Below are 21586 nucleotides of genomic sequence, written 5' to 3' on the forward strand. Positions count from 1 at the left end.
ACCATGCCGTGTTTATTGCTTGCTCCAAGATCATTTGGCTTCGTGGTCTTCTCATAGAACTTGTTTTGTTTTAGGTTTAACCTACACCCCTACATGCTGACAACACTAATGCCATCCAAATTACTGTCAATCTTGTCTACCAGGAACACAAGAAGCACATAGAGGTTGATTGTCACTCCATATCAGAGACCTTTGACCATCAGGTTATTACTCTCCCACATATCACTAGAACTTACCAAATCATGAATATCATCTTCTTGTTAGCAAATTGATGCTCATAAACTTACCATCATCAATTTGAGGGGGGTGTCAAGGAATTAGTTGTCTATTTAAAGACAGATTTGACAATTATCTTTTCTATTTGTAAATATCTTGTTCTTTTCTTCTTCAATTTCTCTTCCAATAGGTTTTCATTTGCAACCCAAACCATTCTTCGATGTAATTGAACGTTTCAAATTTGATTTTTGATTTGTGAAACTCAATTATTGGTTCAATTTTACGGAAACTATATATTTTGTCTTTATTTTTTTAAACTGTTTTTTTTCCTGACTTAATTTGACAAATAAGATTACACAAAAATAATGAAAAATGATGAAATGATTAAAATTGACAAGATACATTTTTTTTTTGGCATTTTTCAAACTTTTTGAAATACATATACAAAAAGGTTAAAAAATTAGATTATAATAACCTTGACATGTTTCTCTTCAACAAAATGAGATGACCTAACTATTGATAGAGAACCTCAAAAAATAGGATAACAAGATTCCGATCTCCTTGAGAATTATTTCATACTACCACAGGATGGTTAAAAAAGAAACCACAAGATCGCTTTCAATGATTTGTATGTGATTTCCATCTGTTTATGAAATTAATGATTTTGCTAAATCATTCATTATCGCAGGAGCATTGGAAAATGCAAAATCAATTACTAATAGATTTGTTCGGAAGTGACAAACTAATTATGTTGTTGCTTCTTCATTCTTTCTCTCTTCTTTCTCTTGGGAAGTTCTCTAATGCTAAATCTTTTGACTTTTAACATTACCATTATGGGAACTTCAAAGTCTTTTTTTTTCAATACATAGTTTTTTTCAATGCAAACCTATCGGATTGTAATGCAAGGGATTAGTTTTTTTTTTTTGTGGAGAAATGCTCAATCATGCTTGCATATATGTGTGCATATATTGGTGGATGTTGCATAAGCGGTATACGCTCCTACCATGAATGAGTGGAAAAAATAGGTTTAATAAAAGCTATAAATTATACATTTTTCTTAACCTGGGAGAGTTTAGGGTAAAATTAATCAAATACTTTTTAAATCTATAGTTGTAATTAAATATAGACTGCATTATATTGTGCCAAACAAAGCATTAATCACTGTCTTGTGTTGTTTATCTTTATCAAGACTAGTAGGGGTGATTATTTTCGGTTTGGCTTTTATAAAAAAAAAAAGTAACCAAACCGAATTTTTTTTATTAAAAAAACCGAACCGAAACCGGTTCAAACCGACCGGTTTTGGTTCGGTTAGTTTGGTTTAGTTTGGTTTTTTAGGATAAAAACCGGTTCAAACCAGTTTGGCTCGGCTTTTTCCGGTTTGGCTCGGTTTGGATTCGGTTCGGTTCGGTTTTTTCGGTTTTAGGCTTATAAACTGAAACCGAACCGAACCGGTCGGTTTTTTTTAAAATTTTAATCGATTTAATCGGTTTTTTTTTTACGGTTTGATTTTTTCAATTATTTTTTTTCTAATTTTCTTGTTTTTTTGCTACTCTTAGAAACTATTGCTTTTGTTCACGCAAAGTGTGTTAGGTAATTTGGTTTTGGTATTTATGGCTTCGGCAAGCATAGCTGGCAAAATATGTGCATGGTTTTCTAGAAGTATTTTAAGACAATGGAATCGAATGGAAAAAAGAAAATAGAAGGAAAAACATCTCTCTGTTTTAATAAGAGATCAAGAGGATAAAATATTTATATGTTGCTGCCCAGGATCGAACTGGGGACCTTTAGTGTGTAAGACTAACGTGATAACCACAACACCACAGCAACTTGTGCTTGCATGTATTCAATATGATTTAGATTACCTAAATATACCTATATCTCCATCTTTGACTAAGGTTTCTGGTAGAGCCCCACGGGCTCTTGCAGGGTTTTATTGCTGGGCTTCCTATGTGCTGAATTAATTTCATTATAGAAGATGCACATACTTTCAGAAAGATTTGTATATTCCCGGCACTCTACAACTGATTAATATTATTTTTTTTAAAACAATATATATAAAAAGTTAAGAATATAAAAAATATTTTAATAGTGTTATTAAATATAACCATGTGAGTTAGTTTTTAAACCTCCACTCAACTCTTTGTCAAACTCAAGATACATGAGTTTGACAGCAATACTAGATCCGCACCTGGATCTGACATGTCTGGGTCTGACATGCACAATCATGTCAGATCCAAATATGGTTGTTAGACCCAAGTAACTTGGGTGTGGTGTGGTTGCCAAACCTAGACGCGGGTTTGCATCACGCGTCTCTAAAATCCATTCAATTTTTTTTTATTAATCTTTAATTATATAGTGAAGAAATCATCTACAAAATTGCACAAATTAAGATAGTCAAAAGAACAATAAGTCTTTCACATATACAATATTTTCTTTTCCTACATCATAATATATCAATTTAAAAGTTTAAAAGTTTTCTATTATGATTATATATTTCAAATTTTTGTATATACTAATAGTTATAATATAGAATAAACTCTCCTTGTAACAAATTTTGACAATTAGATCATGCAATAACATCTTAATTTTTTTAAAAAAACATGAACCCTTTGAAAAATTGTCCAACATTTGGATGGAAACGTAAAATTAATATTTTCATCCACAATGCATACAAAAAAAGAAAGTTTATTTTTGAAGAGTTGAAATAACTCACTTAGAACTCAACATTTTTTTTTCCATTCTTTCCTCTTCGAATATAACAAATTTATAAAATAAGGCAATGTTTATTTTTACAATCCATTCATGCTTTTGAAAAATTTTAATTTTTTTATCCCAGGTGCATGGGATTAAGATAATTCCCAGACCTAGGCGCGCAAGTCTGATATGGTTGGAAGGCCCAGGCGCTTAGGTATGAAAAACATGCATGACTTGACAAATAACAAACAAAGAGGATAATTGTGTTTTTTAACTATCAGGAGAGAGAGAAAAAAATACAAACAATTGATCACCGGTAGCAATCCAATCATTATTTGTCTACACGTATCACACCATGTGGAAGAGGGCACACCTGCGCATCCAGTGAGACGGTGGATGACCATATTTGGCTACCGAGAAGCGTCACATGCACCTTCTTAATGACACGGACGCCATCCATTCATTAGGAAAGAAAAAGAAAGTCAAAGAAACGTCTCGCAAAAAAATGAGAAATTGAAAGTGAAACTACTATTATAATCCACAGTAAAAAGTCTCTTGATCTACAATGATTTTCCCACACCGTTTAACTTTTGTTATAATTTTTTATTTTAAAATATAATATACAAATTTTGAACTCTTGGAATTTATAATTACCATTTTTTATGCTCCTTTTTTATGTGTATATCTTTTGTGCACATTCATCTTAGTACTTATAAGAATATTAATATAAAACTAAAATTCTAACAAAAAATAATTTTTTTTAATTGAAGGAATTTGACATTATTTTTTGCAATTTACGAAATGCGAATTACAATTAATTAATTAACAACATATGGTATGATAGAAAGTTTTTCTTACGAAGTAGCAACACACCGGTAACTTATGAAAGAAGAGTCAGGATGGTAAGATAATAATATTTTAAGGGTGTATGAACATGGATTAGATTTTTTGAGAGGAGAATTTGGATTGAATTTAGAAAACATTGAGTCGCAAGGATTATATGAATTGTTACGAAAATATTTAAATTTTAGAGATAGTACATTATTAAAGGAATAATATATTTATGAGTATTCCGAAGGGAAACAAAATGCATTTAAAGAACCAAAAATCCACTTGAAAGATTTTAGGAATTCACACTTTCTTGTATTAGTAATCAAAATAAAAATAAAAGAGTGAAATTGAATCTTACAAGCTACTAAATGTCACGATAAAATTGGTGGAAAGTGCAAGATGACACAGAACTTGAATCATAATTTTTTTTTTGTCACATCACATTAGATTCTCTGTTTTAAAATATGTAGGTAATTTATTATGTAGCCTACCAATAATATTTATAATTAATGTTGAGCGAGATTATATGGAGTGGGAATAATAATATCTTAAAATAATCTTTTTTATGTATCTTAATTTTAAAACTTGGATAAAAAATGCTTACTTTATAAACTTAATAAGGTTATAGAAAAAAACTATAAGACATAGGGGATTTATCACAAAATGCATTGTGTTTTTTATAATTTATTATGGATTGAAACGGTGTTGTTTTTTTTTTTGTCATCAAACTATTTTTTCTTCAATTACATTATTTCATGACCAAATTGAAAACAAATTTCTTATGTTTTGTTATAAAAAGATATAATTGAAAGGAAATGGAACAAAATGTAAATCATGGTAAAATAGCATGTATGATGTAAAATTCACATAATAAAGTTTGTTTTCATCGGATACATTTATTTTGTTTGAGAGATGAGAGAGAGTCAATGGAAAAAAAAAAAAAGTCATTCTTTAGCTACATTCCGATCATAAAAAAAGTTGTTCTTGGTATTAATAATTTTTATTTGATAAATTGTTTTTCATTGAGGTGTTTTTTCCTTTATCTTGTTGGAAAAATAAGATCATGATTGAGAGAGAGGATTTTATTTCTAGTTTGATTTTATATTTTTAGACAAATTTAAAGGTGTTTTGAATTGATTTATTGACATTATAAGGATACTTATTAGGTTTTGTTTTTGTGAAAATAGGTTGAAAAATAAAGTTTTGAGTAAAAAATCCTAGTCCAATTTTCTGATCACCCTTCTAGTGATCAGAAACTATATAGACAGATGACGGGTCGTCTGTCTTTATTTTAAAAACAAATTCAATGTCTGCCCTTTTAGAAAAAAACGAGAGGATAAGACTAGGCGCACAACCTACTCTTTCAATTGGCTCGGTGTGTGAGGCCCAGGTGCTTGACCCTTTTTAAGATTTATTTTTTATTTAAATATAAAATATTTAAAATAGATTGATTTATTGTATTAATGGAATATATGACCTAGTAGGTATTCAATTTTAACTTAAATTATTTAAAATTAATGAATTAAACAAAATTTTATAATTTTTAATAAAATATAATATAATTTTTATTTGGTTTATGAATTAGATTGTAATGATTTTTTATGATATTAGTAGACATTCTTTCTATAAAACCCTACTTAATTTTTTTTCTTTATTTTTATTCCATCTCTTTCCTATCCATGTCTTTTTTTATGATTGTTTTATTAAATAAAAAATTGATTCTAAAAAATAAATTTATTAAATACAATTAGGTCCATAACTCATGTTAGGAGATCAAATATTTTATTCTACTTCTATCTCTCAATTTTTCAATTTAGTCTTTGGTTGTTAACAAATTGTTTTTTGTATTTTTTTAGCATACATTAGTATCAAGTTATTAAATTAAATGCATGCGTCAAATTTTTTATTTATAATTATATTTTTTTGTCAAAAAATGCATTGGAGAGGCTTGCACATTCTTTTTTTGCGTTGAATAAAATTTTATCCGACTGGCATTGAATCATGAGTTATATAGTTAGTTAACAAAACACTAAAAGGTGTAGCTAAATCACTGTAGCTACTTCTACAACATACTATTCGCTTTTTGTTCTTCTTTTCTTTAATTTTACCCTTCAACAACCCAATCTTCTTCTCTTTTTTTTTTAGTTTTTTTTTTCAATTTTGTCCTTTGTTATTAAGTTCTTTTGAGAATTGTGCTTCATAATTCCTTTTTATTTTCTTTTTGATGAGTTATTATCGGTCTCATGGATTTAGTTTTTTTTTTCTTCTCAATTTCAACCTTCAATATTAGATTTGTTAAAAGTGAGGCTTCATAATTGTTTTTTAATTTTATTTCTATTAATTTATCATGATCTCATGACTCAGGTCGCTAACCCGGGTTGAATCGAGTTAACATGTTAACCCGGGTTGACTCGAGTTTTTTTTGTGCTACCTTTTCTTATTCATTTTTTAATTTCATCTTTTAACACTAAATTGAAATGAAATTAGGCTTCATAATTGTTTCTTAATTTTCTTTTCTATAGGATTATCTTAATTTCATGACTTAAGTCAAGGGTTTAGTAGGTTGACTTGGGTTGACCCGGTTTTTTAGGTCATTTTTTAATTGATATTTTTTTTTCAATTTCACTCTTCGACAACTTATTTTTTTTTTCAATATTAAGTCGTTCGGGAATTGAGCTTCATAATTTGTTTTTCAATTTGTTTTGTATGGAGTTATCTCGGTTTCATGAATTTAGTGTTTTTTTCCCTTGATTTCAAACCTTCAACATTGGATTTATTGGAAATGAAGCTTTGTAATTTTTTTTTTATAAAGTTATCTCTGTATTATGACCTTGGTAGTGGGTTTAATAAGTTAGACAAAGTTGACTTTGGTTGTTTTTTTTATCCATTTTTCTAATTGATTTTTTTTTTCAATTTCATCATTTAATATTAGGTTGATCAGAAATTGAATTCATAATTTTTTTATTAGCTTTCTATGAGATTATTCTAATCTCATTACCCGAGTTGGTCCGAGTTGACCCTGTTTATTTTTAGGTCCTTTTTTAATTGAATATATTTTTAAACAGGCTTTGTAATTTTTTTATTTTTTTTATGAGGTTATCCTACTCTCATGACTCAAGTTGTGAGTTTAGAAAGTTAACTTAGGTTGACTCAATTTATTTTTTTATCCTTTTTTTATTTTATTTTTCAATTTCACCATCTAACAACTCAATCTTATTCTTTTTTTTTCTTTCAATTTTATAATTTAATATTAAATTGTTTGAGAATTAAGTTTTTTATTTTTCTTTTCAATTTGTTTTTCGTGGAGTTATTATCTTGGTCTCATGAGTTTAGTTTTTTTTTTTCTTATCAATTTCAACCTTTAACTTTGGATCTATTGGAAATGGATTTTTATAATTCTTTATTTGCTTTTTATGAAGTTATAAAAGTCTCATGACCCAAGTCATGAGTTTAACCAGTTAACCTGGGTTGACTTGGATTTTTTTTTTATCCCTTTTCAATTTAATATTATTTTTCAATTTGATACTTCAATATTGGGTTAATTAGGAATTGACTTTCATAATTTATTTTAATTTTCTTTAGTGTTATGATGATCTCATGATTCGAGTCGCAGATTTAGAACATTAACTTGGGTTAATCCAATATAACATCATCTCAGTATTTGAAAACAAATATTATCCAATACATCACCGTATTAATATTTTCAAAAAATATTTTTCAATATGCATCATATTTTGTGTTTGTGATTAAATGTTTTATTAAAAAAACATGTTAACAACACTTGAATATTTTTTACATTAAAAAAATTAATTTGATCCACACGACAGTACAACACGAGCCAATGATCTAATTAATAAAAAAACAAAAAGAGAAGGGGATTTTATTGTACACCTTCTCACAAAACACTATTCATTAGAATAATGCTTTTTTTTTTTCAATCAATGGTTTTTTTTTTATTTTTGGACTTTTTATTTATTTGTCTCACTCTTATGAAATAGGATGCGAGTTTGGCAGATTAACTTGATTGACTCAGTTGTTTTTTTGTTTTCTTAATTAACATTTTTTTTTCTAATCTCATCCTTTATATACAAAAAAACTAAAAAAGAAGGGGATTTTACTATACCCCTTGTTGTAACCCAATTTTGGCCCATTGGCTTTTTAATTTAATTTTACAGGGTTTAAAATGTAAAATTAAAAGATCAGAGATTTATTTCGATGAAAAGTGTGATTTGTCAACTTGCGTGAAAACTAGAGACTACAACGTGCTTTTGTCATTCTATCCTTATCTTCAAGATAATGATAGTTATCAGTTTTCAAATTTGATTCTTAATCAAATTCAAACTTCAAAGAAGAGAATGAGTTTGATTGAAACTTTGTTTCTCACACGCGAAGGGACTCTAGCACTATAAATACAGATCTCAGTGTATGCACAAAATAGAAGGGAGACGATATAGAGAAAAAAACAAAGAAAAAAAACAAAAAAGTCAGAGAAAACCCCAGGAGAAGACCATTACCAAAAACCCTACAAAAAAAAAGACATTTACAAAAAAAAAGGGGGCGTGACCGAATCCTAAACTAGCCGCCGCTGCCCCCTTCCCCCCGTTTTTTCCTCTCTTCTTCCCTGGTCTCAAACCAGCCATTAAACACCCCTCTCAGTCTTTTTCTTCTTCTTCCCGGCCTCAGGAACCCTCACAGGAACCGCTCCCTCACCCCTACTTTTAAAAGACCACCCTTTAGTCTCTCTCTCTAGAACTAGCCCCCCCTTCAGCCTTTTTGGCTTTTCTTCTCCGATCTCGGTCTCTCCCACCCATCCCTTTCCATTTTCTCTTTTCTTCCCTGGCCTCTTGATCTTCACAGAGCAAAAGACTCCCTCATCTTCACCAGTCTTTTTTTTGCTTGGAATCTTAGAAGGCGAGCCTCCCTCAGCTCATCCCCGTAACCCATACTGAGAAGAACAACATAACGCCAGCCTCAACCATAATAGAGTTTGTCTCTTAGCCAGCAGGGGATTTCCTCCTTCTCAACCGTCTGCACCGGCACGCAGCAATCATCAACAGTCGCACTTTTTCAACCACAATAGACGGGCAAGCCAGCAACAACCTCTTCTTCTTAGTCCAGCACCCAAAGCAACCCCAACAACACAACATCACAAAGCAGTGACCTAAGTGAAAGATCATCCTCCGGCAGCAGCTCTGCACCAGCATGGTGGACGAGAGCTACATCAACAAAGTCTTCAGCTGCCCCATTGTGGTCTCCTATTTCGGCTATTAACGAGATGACAACACTGGGAGCAACAGTAGCAGGAGCAGCATGGCAGCCGTGGACTATCCCAGCCTCCATTGAAGCAACGTTTAAAAACTCTTCTTGCCAGCCCTTGCACCAGCAGCCCTCCTGTCCACAGTCTGAACTCAAGACAACAACACCCCTCAGTAGCAGCAATAGGGCGTGGTCACTTCCATGTAACGACAACAATAGAGTCTTCATCATCCCAGCCGAGCACCAGCTTCTTCCAGCCACAACAGCAGTGTCGAGACCAGTTGAGAGAGAGGGAACCAGAAGACAGAACCAAAAAGAAAAGAAAGAAAGAAAAGAAAGAAATAATAGGGAAGACGAAGAAAAACAGAAACAGAGGGGGAAACAGCAGCAGTCGGCCACCCTCCATCATCATCGTCTTTGTCTTTGTCTTCGAAACAACGCAATAACAACAAACAACGACGCCTCTAGTAGCCGCACGCCCAGGTAAGTTTCCTTCCTTGCTAGAATAATTAACTAGTTACTGTTGCATGCATGCGTGAACCAATCACGCATGCGTGCAATAGTGGCCAGCCAGGTCACTGGTTTGGACTAGTGACCCAACCTTTTTTTTTTTAAGTGTTGAGACTAGGCTACACAAATGACAAAACAAAAAGGAAAACAAAAAAAATAGTTGTCGTTTCTTTTAATACAGAATTTTTTTAAGTTTTGAGACCGTAGTTTTATGGATTGCACAATATTTACCAACGCCAGAGTTGAAAATATTCGTAGGTGAATATTCATTGATGCCAGAGTCAGGAATATTATAGGATGACCTGAAAAATAGAATAAAGACAAATTATTAGCAATCTAAACAAAACCAGCAATGCAACCTGCCTTAGGCAGGACGTTTAAGGAGTGATAGCATCTTCCCTTTTGCATAACCAGTCCCGTGTCATAGAATCTCTGTTGACCAGTTAGGGTTTCTAGTGACCATAATAATAGGTGGCGACTCATTGAACAAGACATTTTCCCTTAAAAGAACAAGATGCCAGATATTTGTTCTTTTTTCCAATCGAGTGATAATTTTTAATTGGTTGCCGCGATTTCCGAGTGTGACACCCCTTCTTAGAAAAACACTATTCATTAGAATAATGCTTTTTTTTTTCAATCAGTTTTTTTTTAATTTTATCCATGGATTTGCTTTTTATTGGGTTGTCCCACTCTCATGAAACGAGTTGCGAGTTTTGCATATTAACTCGGTTGACTCTTTTATTTCTTTTTCTTAATTAATTTTTTTTCTTAATCTCATCCTTTAATATTAGGTTGATTTAGAATTAGGATTCATGATCCGTTTTGGTTTGTTACCTATTAGGTTATTTCAGTCTCATAACCCGGCCGAGAATAGTACTTAACGAGTTAAATCAAGTTGACTTAGGTTATTTTTCTTCAATTTCATCATTCAATATTGAGTCAGTTGAGAATTGAGCTTTATAATCTATTTTTAATTTGCATTCTATAGGGATATGTTAATCTCATGACCAGAGTCATGAGTTTGGGAACTTAAACCAGGTTAAATCAAGTATTTTTTTTTTTTCTAAAAGGTTATCTTAGTCTCACGAACTAGGTCATAGGCCTTCAACATTGGATTTTTTTATTAGGTTGTTCTCGTCTCTCAGGTTGCAAGTTTGGTGGGTTAACTAAGTTGACTCAGGTTTTTTTTTTCTTTTTCTTAATTGATGTTTTCCCCGATTTAATCATTAATTATTGTGTTTGATTGATAATTAGGCGTCATGATATATTTCAGTTTTTTTTTATTAGGTTATCTCGGTCTCATGATCCTGAAATAGTGTTTAGCGGGTTAACTCGGGTTGACTTGGGTCACTTTTTGTGACATTTTTTAATTGAGATTTTTATAAATCTCATCATTCAACATTGGATCCGACAGGGTCGGTTAGGAATTGAGTTTCATAATTTATTTTGATTTGTTTTCTATGGGGTTATCTTAGTCTATGACTAGGGTTGCGGGTTTGGTAGGTTAACTTGAGTTAAATCAGATCTTTTTCTTATTATCTTTCAATGAGGTTATCTTGATTTTACAAGCTGAGTTATGAGTTTGACAGATTAACTTGTGTTTTTTTTATGTTTAATAAAATTAAATTAAATTAAAAAGACTAAAAGTGGTCGATTATTTGTTTAGACAGATTTCACTTTTGATTTTAACAGTATTATTATTTTTTTACCCTTCTAAAAAAAAGGTGTGTTGTTTTGGAAGGTTTTATTTGGTTTTGCAGAGTGTGATTACTTTTTGGTCCTTAGTTTTGTTCAAAAAAATGTGTTTTTAAAATTGTCTAAAAAGAAAATTTATTTTCAATTGATGTGCAACCGACTTCAAAAATACTAATTATCATAAAATAAAAAATAATTAATGTTTAAAGTAATGTAAAAGGCGTTTATTAAGCCACTAATTGGGAAAGCAAATCACGATCTAGATATGGCTAGTTAAGCTTACTTATCTATATATGACGGGTGGGCTGGGTGATCGGTCTAATATTATACAAATGATCATGCATGCATGGTGCAGGTTACGCAACACAAAACCTGTGAGCCCAGAATATACATGACCCAATAGGAACATGAGTAGCTTAACTAATCAGGTATTGAGTTTGCTTTTCAATAATCGTGAGTTCGAGTTCTTTTAGAGCCACTAAAAACTTATATAGTTATTAACTTCAAAGCCCGTGAAATTAGTTAAAATACGCGCAAGTTGGTTCAGACACTCACATTTTATATATATATGACCCCTTTAACTGTATGTAAAACATACCGGTGATTAATTATATGAAAGGTAAACTATTTGTGTTGCCTAGAAGAGGAGAGGAGAGGAGAGGAGAGGAGAAAGAAGAAGCAGCAGAAGCAAGCAAGCTATATTGGGTAAAAAATGGGGGAAATTGAAGGAACAAAAGGAAAAGAAAAGGACCTTTGCATGCCCCACCCCTCTCCTCAAATGCTGTGAGGATATACTTAGTACCTTTGCCAGCATGGTCTCAACCAAGATGCTTGGTATGTGGTTGTGTTTAATCTATATATGTGCAAGATGGGACTTTATCAGAAAGGAGCTTCCATTTTAGTTAGTTTCCTTCGATGTGATTTTGAAAGGAAGTTCCACTCTACTTTTACATTATAAAAACAAACACACACACACACACACATGAACAACGACACTTAATACAAACAAAACAACAAAATTACATCCAAGCCCGCACTTTGAAATTACATCCACTTCTTGTTTTTTCATTAAAATTTAATTTAATTTAATTTGATTTTAAATTATTTTTTAAAATATTTTAAATCATGATAATATGTTTATATTAAAAATAAATTTTAAAAATAAAAAATATATTATTTAGATATTTTTTCAAATAAAAAATATTTTATAAAATAACCATTATCAAATTTTCAACGCCATGTAAAGCTAACTCTTCTCCAACACATCTTACAATATATATAGTAGTGGATGGATAGCGTGTTGACAATTTCTCAAATATAATATTTTTATATAATTATGTTAAATAAAACAGTACATTAAACTTTATGAAATTATCTATAAATGTTTTAGTGGGGTTATTTAATGTCCGTGTTTATATCTAAGAAATTATCGTTAATAATCGCTCGAAAGTTTTTTTGTTTTTTTGACGTGGTGTTACATTACGAAAATTATTGCACTCACCATGTAGGGTGGCCCCCCCTCCCCTTTTCTAGAAGAGTACATTAAACCTTTATGGTTTACAAATAAACTCCTTTTAATCTGGAGATAGAAAGCTCTAAGAATGAAAGGAACACAATTTATATACACATATACATATATAGAGGTTGGTGGAGAAGTTATAAAAAATTATATTAAATAAATTGAAATTATTAATGGAATAATTTATCTTATTAAAAAGGGTAAATGAAACTATTTCATATTTGTTAAAAATTTGTTAGTTTCATTGTTAAACACCTATTTATTGAGAAAACTATAAAAGTGTTTTTAAAAAAACTCATATTTTGATTGAAAATATACTTTTTTCATGTAGAAGTTATAGAAGATTATATTCAATGAATTAAGAACATTAATTACATGATGTGTATTATGAAAAAGGAAACTAACTCATATTTATTAAAAATTAAACACTTTTTTATTGAGGAAATTCTAAAAAGGGATGTTTTTTTTTCTTAAAAAAAAAAACACTTGCTTTGGTTAAAAACTAACTTTCAAAATAGTATTTAGAAACTTATATATATGGTTGAAATAATATATACGTTTTTTTTTTATTTTAAGATAAAAAAACTCCTAGAATGATTCTAGAACTTTTTAAAAACTTACAATTTAAATATTATATAGATTACGATTCAATGATTTGCCTTAGTGTTTAAGAGTTAACCCAATACTGCTTATATATATATATATATATATATATATATATATATATATATATATATATATAAAGTAAAGGGAAGCGTGCCAAATGTTGTTCTTCAAACGACCCTGTCAAAGGAAGGAGCCAACTCTATCATATTTAACAATTTTAATGATAAAAATTCATGTTGGTGTTTGTAAGGACAGAAACAACCCATCAGAAAAACTCTCGTTGGTAATTTCTGGTATGTCAGTGGGTTTGTTATTAATAAATTTACTGATGAATTTATAGACAGACAAAGCGCGCTAAAAAAATTTATTCACTTCATTCCGTCAGTATTTTTCTCGGGAAGTTTGTCATAGAACCAACAGATACCGTATGCAATTCCATCGGTTTTTTTATTTGTACATCAGTATATCCATCGGTAAATATAATATATCACTTACAAAATATCAATTGTAATTCTATCGGAGAGTTAACAGTAGCAGTGACATTTGCAATAATTCTTTTCTAACTCTCTAGAATATACTGATGGATGTGTTTCGTCGGCAACCTCATCAGTAATATTTTAAAATATATTTTTAAAAAAATATATTGAGCAGAAGTAGAAAAATAAATAAAAATCAAATATATAAAAAGAAATTAAAAATATATAAAAATTAGTTATGTATTAAAAATTTAAATATTTGTACGTTCAAATATAATAAAACTAAAATAGGGGTGGTGTTAGAGGAGGAGAAGAAGGAGGCCGGTCGTCGTCGGAATCATGGGGCCAATAAGGAGGAGCACATGAACCACCCATGTGTGATCTCATCTCCATTTACAAAACTTTATTCTAAATTAACAAAAAATGAAAATAATATTAAAATTAATCCTACGCATTTAATTAAAATTGAACAACAAATTGAAAAAAATAATGAAAAAAAAAATGCAAAAAAATAAAGAAGAAAAAGGAATGAAAAATTATTACTTTATGGCATGCTTAGTGTCGGCTAAGAATTAAAAAATAAAATAAATGAAAAGAGATTACTAAAAAACTCGAAAAAAAAAGAAAATTAAGGAGAAAAATGAAGAAAGACAACATATATTAGGATGAGAAGAGAAGATGATGTTTGATTTCAGTTCCGGTCATGAACAAAAATAAGAGAATGAAGAGAAGAGAAAAAAAGAGAGAGGATGAAAGAAGAAGAATGAAGAAGATATGAAGCCTCGTCTGCTGTGCCCGTGGTCTTTTATATTAGGTTTTACTAATAGAATTCTTGATGGAATATTAAATAATAATATCTTTAAGATTTCTATCGATAATTCCACCTGTGAAGTCAAGTTGAAATTTTTAATCACACGAAAAATTTCAGAAACCTCCAAATATTACCGATGATTTTTCTTTTCATCAGTGATTCCGTCGGTAAAAGAGTAAATAATCAACAATTAAAAAGAGCATTAATTACAAACGCTTTGGAATTCCTATTCCATTGGTAATTTCATTGGGGAACGTCTACCACACAGTAAAAAAGAGTATTAATTGTAAAGGCATTGGAATTCTCATTTCATGGGTGATTCTGTTGGTAAAAAAAGCTTTAATTATCAACGCCTTGAGAAGTGAATAGTTCTCATCGCTACTGGAATATACCGATGGAAACATTCTGTCAGCGTATCCATGTGTAATTAACATCATGAACAATGTCAAGAAGAAAAGAAATTGTTCCCATCGCCACTGGAATATACCGATGGATACATTCCGTCGGTATTTCCATCGGTGTAAAATAGTGTCTGATGCCAAATTATATTTATATTTCTTATCTATCCATCCTGTAATACTTAAATTCACAACTTCACGCACAACACAACAACATCAGTTCACATCACAATAATAAAATAAATATTTCCTTGCCATTCAATAATATATTAACATCATTGTCATTATATTGAAGTGAATTTTGTCCATAAATATTACATTATAGTTTATGGCATTACAAATTGGGTTGTGCAAAATAATAAGAATTGTCTTCTTCTTCGTTAATTGACTCGTCCTCATTTCCATCACAATCTTCTACATTAATTTCATCGTTATCATCATCTTCATCGACTTGTGTGTGTCCGCTAGAACTCAAAACATCATTCAATTCCTTAGCGTCAACATCAACAAAAATATTATCGGTGATGCAAAAATTTGAATTTTCTACTAAATCATTAGACGAAGTAATTTGATATGAATCAACTAACTCACCAAGTTAAAAGACATCATCTCCCATAGTTAATTCATCGTTCTCATCCTTGACAACCTCGACATGACCCCTATGTTTAGTTTTTACTACGGGTAACCAATCAACTCTTGAATGATCCTTTCTAAAGGAAGGATTACTATTGTCATCTACAACTCCATGCACATTGCTAGCACTAAAAGTTGACCCAAACATCCTCTTTACTATGGTATCGTGAGGAACATATGGTTCTTCATGTGCATACCAATACATGTATTTCTTTATGAACCATTTTCACATAAGATGTATCGTTACAACATCTGGATCGATAAATCTTTTATTCTTACACCTCTTGCATGAACATCTAATACTGCATCCACTAATATTTCTCAGATTAGATAGTGCATAATTAATAAAACTCTGAATCTCGTTACAATAATTCATCCTCCGCAACCTCTAGGGTGAATCTCGATACTTCCATGAACGATAATTCATTACTTATATCAAACCTATTTAAATAATGATGACAACATGTATTAATTAACTACAATAACTAAACAAATTTGCAAAAATATTAGTTTAACTCAATCTTATTCAATCTATTTTAATAGTTCTCTTAATTCATTATCAATTATATATTTATATAAATTCAAATTTCTACACATTTATCGAAAATTACAACTTGACAATAAAATTGACAAAATATAAAACGAACCCGTTAAATAAGCTATTATTTATTTCATCACAAAACAACGAAGTAAAAAATTCGACATAAGTTTCATTAATTTACAACAAAAATAATTTTACAAAATCTAAAACAAACCATAACACGTACAAATCATAAATTCATACAACAAAAATGTATGAGAAAAAACTATAAAATAAGTAAACACCCAAACAAAATACTTATATTACAAAAATAGACAAAAAAAATAACACTTAAAAATTGTTTTAAATTAAAAAAAAGATAAATTTGCTTACTTATGGTGAAGAAACCTCAATAAAATTTGAATCAGAACACGAATATTGACAAACCATATGATGGCCGAATTTGTTGTGGGAGGTTGAATTGTGTTGAGATTAAGGGGGTGCTTATTTGTTACAAAAAAATGCATAAAGAACAAGAAGAAATGGTGGAAAGGGAGAGGAGGGTCGATCGTCAGGTCAAAAATTAAATATTACCGATGGATTTACCGATAAAATTATTCCGTCGAGCATTCCATCGATCATTTTATCGGTAAAATTGCACGTCACCGTACAATTTTCCTTTTTGAATCTCACTATAATATCATATGTAATTCCCTCAATATATATCGAGAGATTATTTCCATCGGTATATATAGATGAACTTTACCGTCAAGTCAATTCTGTCGGTAAAGTTGTTGGTAAAAGTTACATATCATAGTACTTTTCTGGCTTTTTTTTTAATTCATTCTCTTCGCACTGTAATTCTTTTGGTATATACAAACAAAATATTTTGTCGGTGTTTACCGACGGATATAGCTATGGAAAATCTGTTATTAAAATTTACCACAATCTACTAACATAAATTTTTTTATCAATTCTTCTATTTATATTTACTAAATTTTTGTTGTGCAATCACAGTGTTTGGCATTGCGTTTCAGAAGCGTTTTTTAAAAAAATTAAAATTTTTAAAATTTTTTCTTTACTTCAAATTAATATTTTTTTTTATGTTTTCAGATCATTTTGATATGCTGATGTTAAAAATGATTTTTCAAAAATAAAAAAATATTATTTTAATATATTTTAAAATAAAAAGTATTTTAAAAAACAACTTGTACTATATTTTTAAATATACAAAGTACAATCGTAGTCCTTAGGCTAGTTTTGATCACGCCGAGTTCGATTTCTCATGCGAGAGTCATATAGAGGTCAATCGTAAGTTAACTTTCTAAGGATTTACTATCAAATTGTTCAAACACTGAAATTTTAAAACTTTGATAGAAACCTTCTTTCACACACACACGTGTATGTGTGAAAAATATCATAGTAGTTTCATTTTAAATCCAAAATGTTGTTATTGTTAAGAGGTAGTATTAAATTAATTCATTCATAATATTTTGAATATAAAATAAGATTTTTTATATTTTTATTTAAATATAATAGAGCTTTATCAATTTTTCTAGATTTTAAAGAACATCTATAACTCATATCAATATTCCTGAAGGGATCATTTAATTTAGTTATGATTATTTTAAATCTCAAGTCAATTCTAAATTCCTATATAAAGTCTTACATCTTAGTTAAAGAGTTAATCTTAATGATGAAATTAAGTTTAATTATATTTTAATTTAAAAATTATTTTCAGAGTCTTAGTTAATTTTGTAAGATTTTTAAGCTGAGAAAATTCTTTTATAATATATCAAAGTTTTAATAATAAACTTATCTAAAGTTTAAATCTTAGCATCTATATTTTTTTAATTAAATTTAAAATTAAACACAATGGATGATCCTAAATTAAAATCTAATTGTCGGATTTTGAGAGGTAGGTTGTAATAAGACATTGGTGTTTTCTTACACATGCCATAGGGATCAGGTTTGGCACATCTTGACAACAATAAATAAAGAAATGTTGGTGGCAATAAATAGGCTATGGACCTCATGATGTAAAAGATATATCCATTAGCTGTGGCGTCCAAGAGTTTAGTGTATCTTTCTTGGGAGCATCAAAGACAGTGCCATGGATAGGCATGGCCCACGGGGTTAAACCGGTGATTTAATTAAAAAAAAATTAATTTTTTTAATTTCATATTAATTTTTTTAACACCACCACGCTTCCATGGTCATGGTTAATTAGGTGTACTAGCAGGGGAAAAAAAAAAAAAAAACTAAGAGTATAATGTGGACCTTCAATATACATATCAAGACAAATAAACAAATGTAAAATACAGGTGGATTCATGTGGCATGGTCAGTTACCAACTCAGCATTGCTATTCATTTATTCTTTCATTTATTGAAACAAACTATAGGTTTTTAATTATTTTTTTCAATTGTTTTCTTTTTTTTTTTAATGAATGTGTTTGATGCTATGATCGATAGCTTTTATGGTTATTGTTTAAAAAATTAAGTTTTAATAATTATATATTTTTTTTAAAAATCAATAGAACTCATATAAAATTGTGATGTGTATTAATTAATTAAAAAAATTATATTATTGGATGTAAAATACAGACATCTATGCAATACAAACATAAACAAAACCTAAATTAAACAGGATGAAATTTCTTATAATTTGGAGATTAAATCTCTTTCAATAAGGGATCTTTAGCAAATTATCTAAATTTAGACAATATGTTCACTTAAAAATTATGTTTTTAAAGTCTTTCAAATTATAATCACATTATTAACGCGATGAGTATTTCTATTTGATGAAATCAAGTTGAGCCTCCACAGGTTTTGTTTTGTTTTTTTCTTTTTCCCCTTATTTCTTCAGCTTTACTGCAACTAAGAGAAAAGGCACGTATTGAGAGAACCTCATCCACGACTTTTGGTGGTGGTATGTCAAACCCTAGCTATGCCATTCCGTGCCTCTTTCTCTTTCTTGAGGGTTACACATTGCTCTCCCACTTAGAAAGAACCCAAAAAATTATTTTAAAAGATATTTTTTTTTTAAAAAAAGATAATCAAAGATGCCTCCATCACTCACTTTTCGTGAATGAAAGGCAACCATGAACACTAACCACTTACTTACTCAAAGTATTCGAAACTTAAACGAGTAGATGAACAAAATATTGAGAAACATGTCTACAAGATTAAACTTAAGTAGTTATATGTTGCCATAAAATCCAAACAAGAAAGAATTTGGATAGTAATGAATTCTAGTAAATTATAGCAATGATACAATTAAAATTAATTCACATTGATCCATATGGATCTTTTTTAGTATTTTTCTAGTAATGGCAATCCACTAAGGCTGGGGAGGAGAACACTAGTGGTTGTTGTGTTGACGATAATTGGAATTTGGATTCGCGGAGGTGATGATCATCCTCAGGAGGAGCTGGTAGATTAAGATCCAAAGCCAACATATTTCGTGGCTTGATCGTATGATGGTGATCACCATGAATTTTAGACTCAGTGGTGGCACTTGATGAATCAGTACTGATATTGCTCACTTGGTTGGCGCCTGTGTTGGCCCTATGCCTTCTCATGTGACCTCCAAGAGCTTGACCTGACATGAACTCCGAGCCACAAATTGAGCACTCATGAATCTTAGCCTTGTTAGCCTGAAAACCCTTGTTAACGTTGTTGTTGTTGGGTATTTGGAGAGAAAGACAAGGATAAGGACTCCTTTTATTCAATTGACGATCGTCAAGATCCTCCATTGATGCCACCACAAGACCTTTTTTCTCTTCCGGTGCTGTGGCCTTAGGCCTTTTGTGACTGGCTCTGTGCCCACCTAATGCTTGGAATGATGGGAAACAACGGTTACAGGTTTTGCACTCGTATACAAAGAAACCGGCCTTGTTAATGGTTGGTGCGGACATATCTGAGAATTTTCGAGCACTAAATTTCTCAACTTTACTGCCTTTATTTTCATGAATTTGCTTTGGAGGGACGTCACCTTGTGCTAGCAGAATCAAGCAATTAGCCATATCTTCTTCTTCTTCTGTGCTCTCACAAACCTCACTAGAAGTTGTAGGAGAGGAAATTGAACCATACTCCTCTATAAGCACTCCTCTTTCTCCCCCACCACCACCATAGCCACTTGATGAGCAAGAGGTCGCCACCTTGTGTGGGGAAGATGACCTTTGCCGCTTGGTGCGTTTGCCTTTAACGATCTGAGTAAGATCATTAGACCCCATGAACTCATCTTGAGCTTCCATATCCATCATCAAAGACCTTGTGTGAGATATAGCATGAGAGATGTGATATGCACAGGTGACCTAACAAAGAAGGGCTTGTAGAGAGTGACAAATAAACAAAAAGAAAAGAGTAGTAATAAGGAGTAATGAGGGAAGCTATGGTGGGGTTTGTTATACACACACACACACACACTAGTGAAGGGTAACATGGTGTTTGTTGCTTGTTGTATATATATATATTTATATGCTTAGAAAGTTGGTTGTGAGTGAAAAGCCGACCCGTGAATAGTTTAGTCAACACCACACAAGGAACCAAAAACTTTTCTTGCGTTTCCAAGCTTCGAAGTGTTAATAACATAGGAAGTTTTTACTTTTCATGCGTTTTAAATCTGCTTCTTTAAATGCTTGAGTAAAACTGTACATGCTTAGAAATTAATCGCCCAAGCAAGAAATTAAAAAGAAAAAGAAAAAGAAATTTCAAGTAATTAAGAGTTCGTTTAGAGATGAGAGAGAAACTGAAAAGGGCAAGAATTAATATATTAGAAGGAAGGGTGGGTTCGTCTACTTAAACATTAAAAGAGTCAGTTTCACACTTACTTTCTCTCACAGTATGCCAACCAAGTCACGAATAAACTCAAACCCACTAAAAGCAAAGGGAAGTATTGCACGTCAAAAGCAAGCAAGCTGCCTGGCTTCATTCACTCCATGTTTTGTTAAAGTAAGGTGCCATCACCACCACTTACTCCTCCTCCTCCTCCTCCTCTTCTTCCATCTTCAACTTGTGTGATTCTGTCTCTCATGTGAAGTTTGTGGGAATAGGGCATAGAGTATGGGGCACCAAGTGCCTAAGCCAGCAAGAAAAGTGTTATCAGTACTGAGCATGTGTCAAGTTGACTAACTGTTGTTGGAAGGGTATGTTTACCTTCCAAGTATGTGACAGGTATATATATCTTGATGGAGTCTTGAGCTGCTCATTCTCATGTTTGTATGGAACTTTTAATAATTAATTTAAGTACTGTACTAGTAAACAAATTCATTTAATGTAGCCTCTGTTTTGGATTGCAGGGTGGTCAAAATTAATATATTTTTTTATTGTTTTAATAGATTTTAAAACACCCTATAATAGTAATGCTCGTTTAATCTGCGGTAATAAAATCAAATACAGAAGTATTGGTTTGGACAATT

At 30.8% G+C, this 21586-nt stretch overlaps 1 protein-coding gene and 1 non-coding gene across 2 annotated transcripts; both read right to left on the reverse strand.

The window, feature by feature from the left end:
- Positions 1-1970: 1970 nt before the first annotated feature.
- TRNAV-UAC (transfer RNA valine (anticodon UAC)) lies at positions 1971-2043 on the reverse strand. Its single transcript has one exon. It is a non-coding gene; the product is annotated as a tRNA-Val (tRNA).
- Positions 2044-19399: 17356 nt separating this feature from the next.
- Positions 19400-20613, reverse strand: LOC7463324 (zinc finger protein ZAT5). The gene has a single exon (XM_002313508.4). It carries the CDS (start codon positions 20429-20431, stop codon positions 19490-19492), a length of 942 nt encoding a protein of 313 aa, XP_002313544.1. The 5' UTR covers positions 20432-20613; the 3' UTR covers positions 19400-19489.
- Between the last annotated feature and the right edge of the window lie 973 nt (positions 20614-21586).

The sequence above is a fragment of the Populus trichocarpa genome, chromosome 9 (assembly GCF_000002775.5).
Source record: "Populus trichocarpa isolate Nisqually-1 chromosome 9, P.trichocarpa_v4.1, whole genome shotgun sequence".
In the NCBI taxonomy this organism is placed as follows: domain Eukaryota; kingdom Viridiplantae; phylum Streptophyta; class Magnoliopsida; order Malpighiales; family Salicaceae; genus Populus; species Populus trichocarpa.

Excerpts from the sequence above, each read along its gene's own strand:
- LOC7463324 (XM_002313508.4), bottom strand. The coding sequence starts at position 20,431 with ATGATGGATATGGAAGCTCAAGATGAGTTCATGGGGTCTAATGATCTT.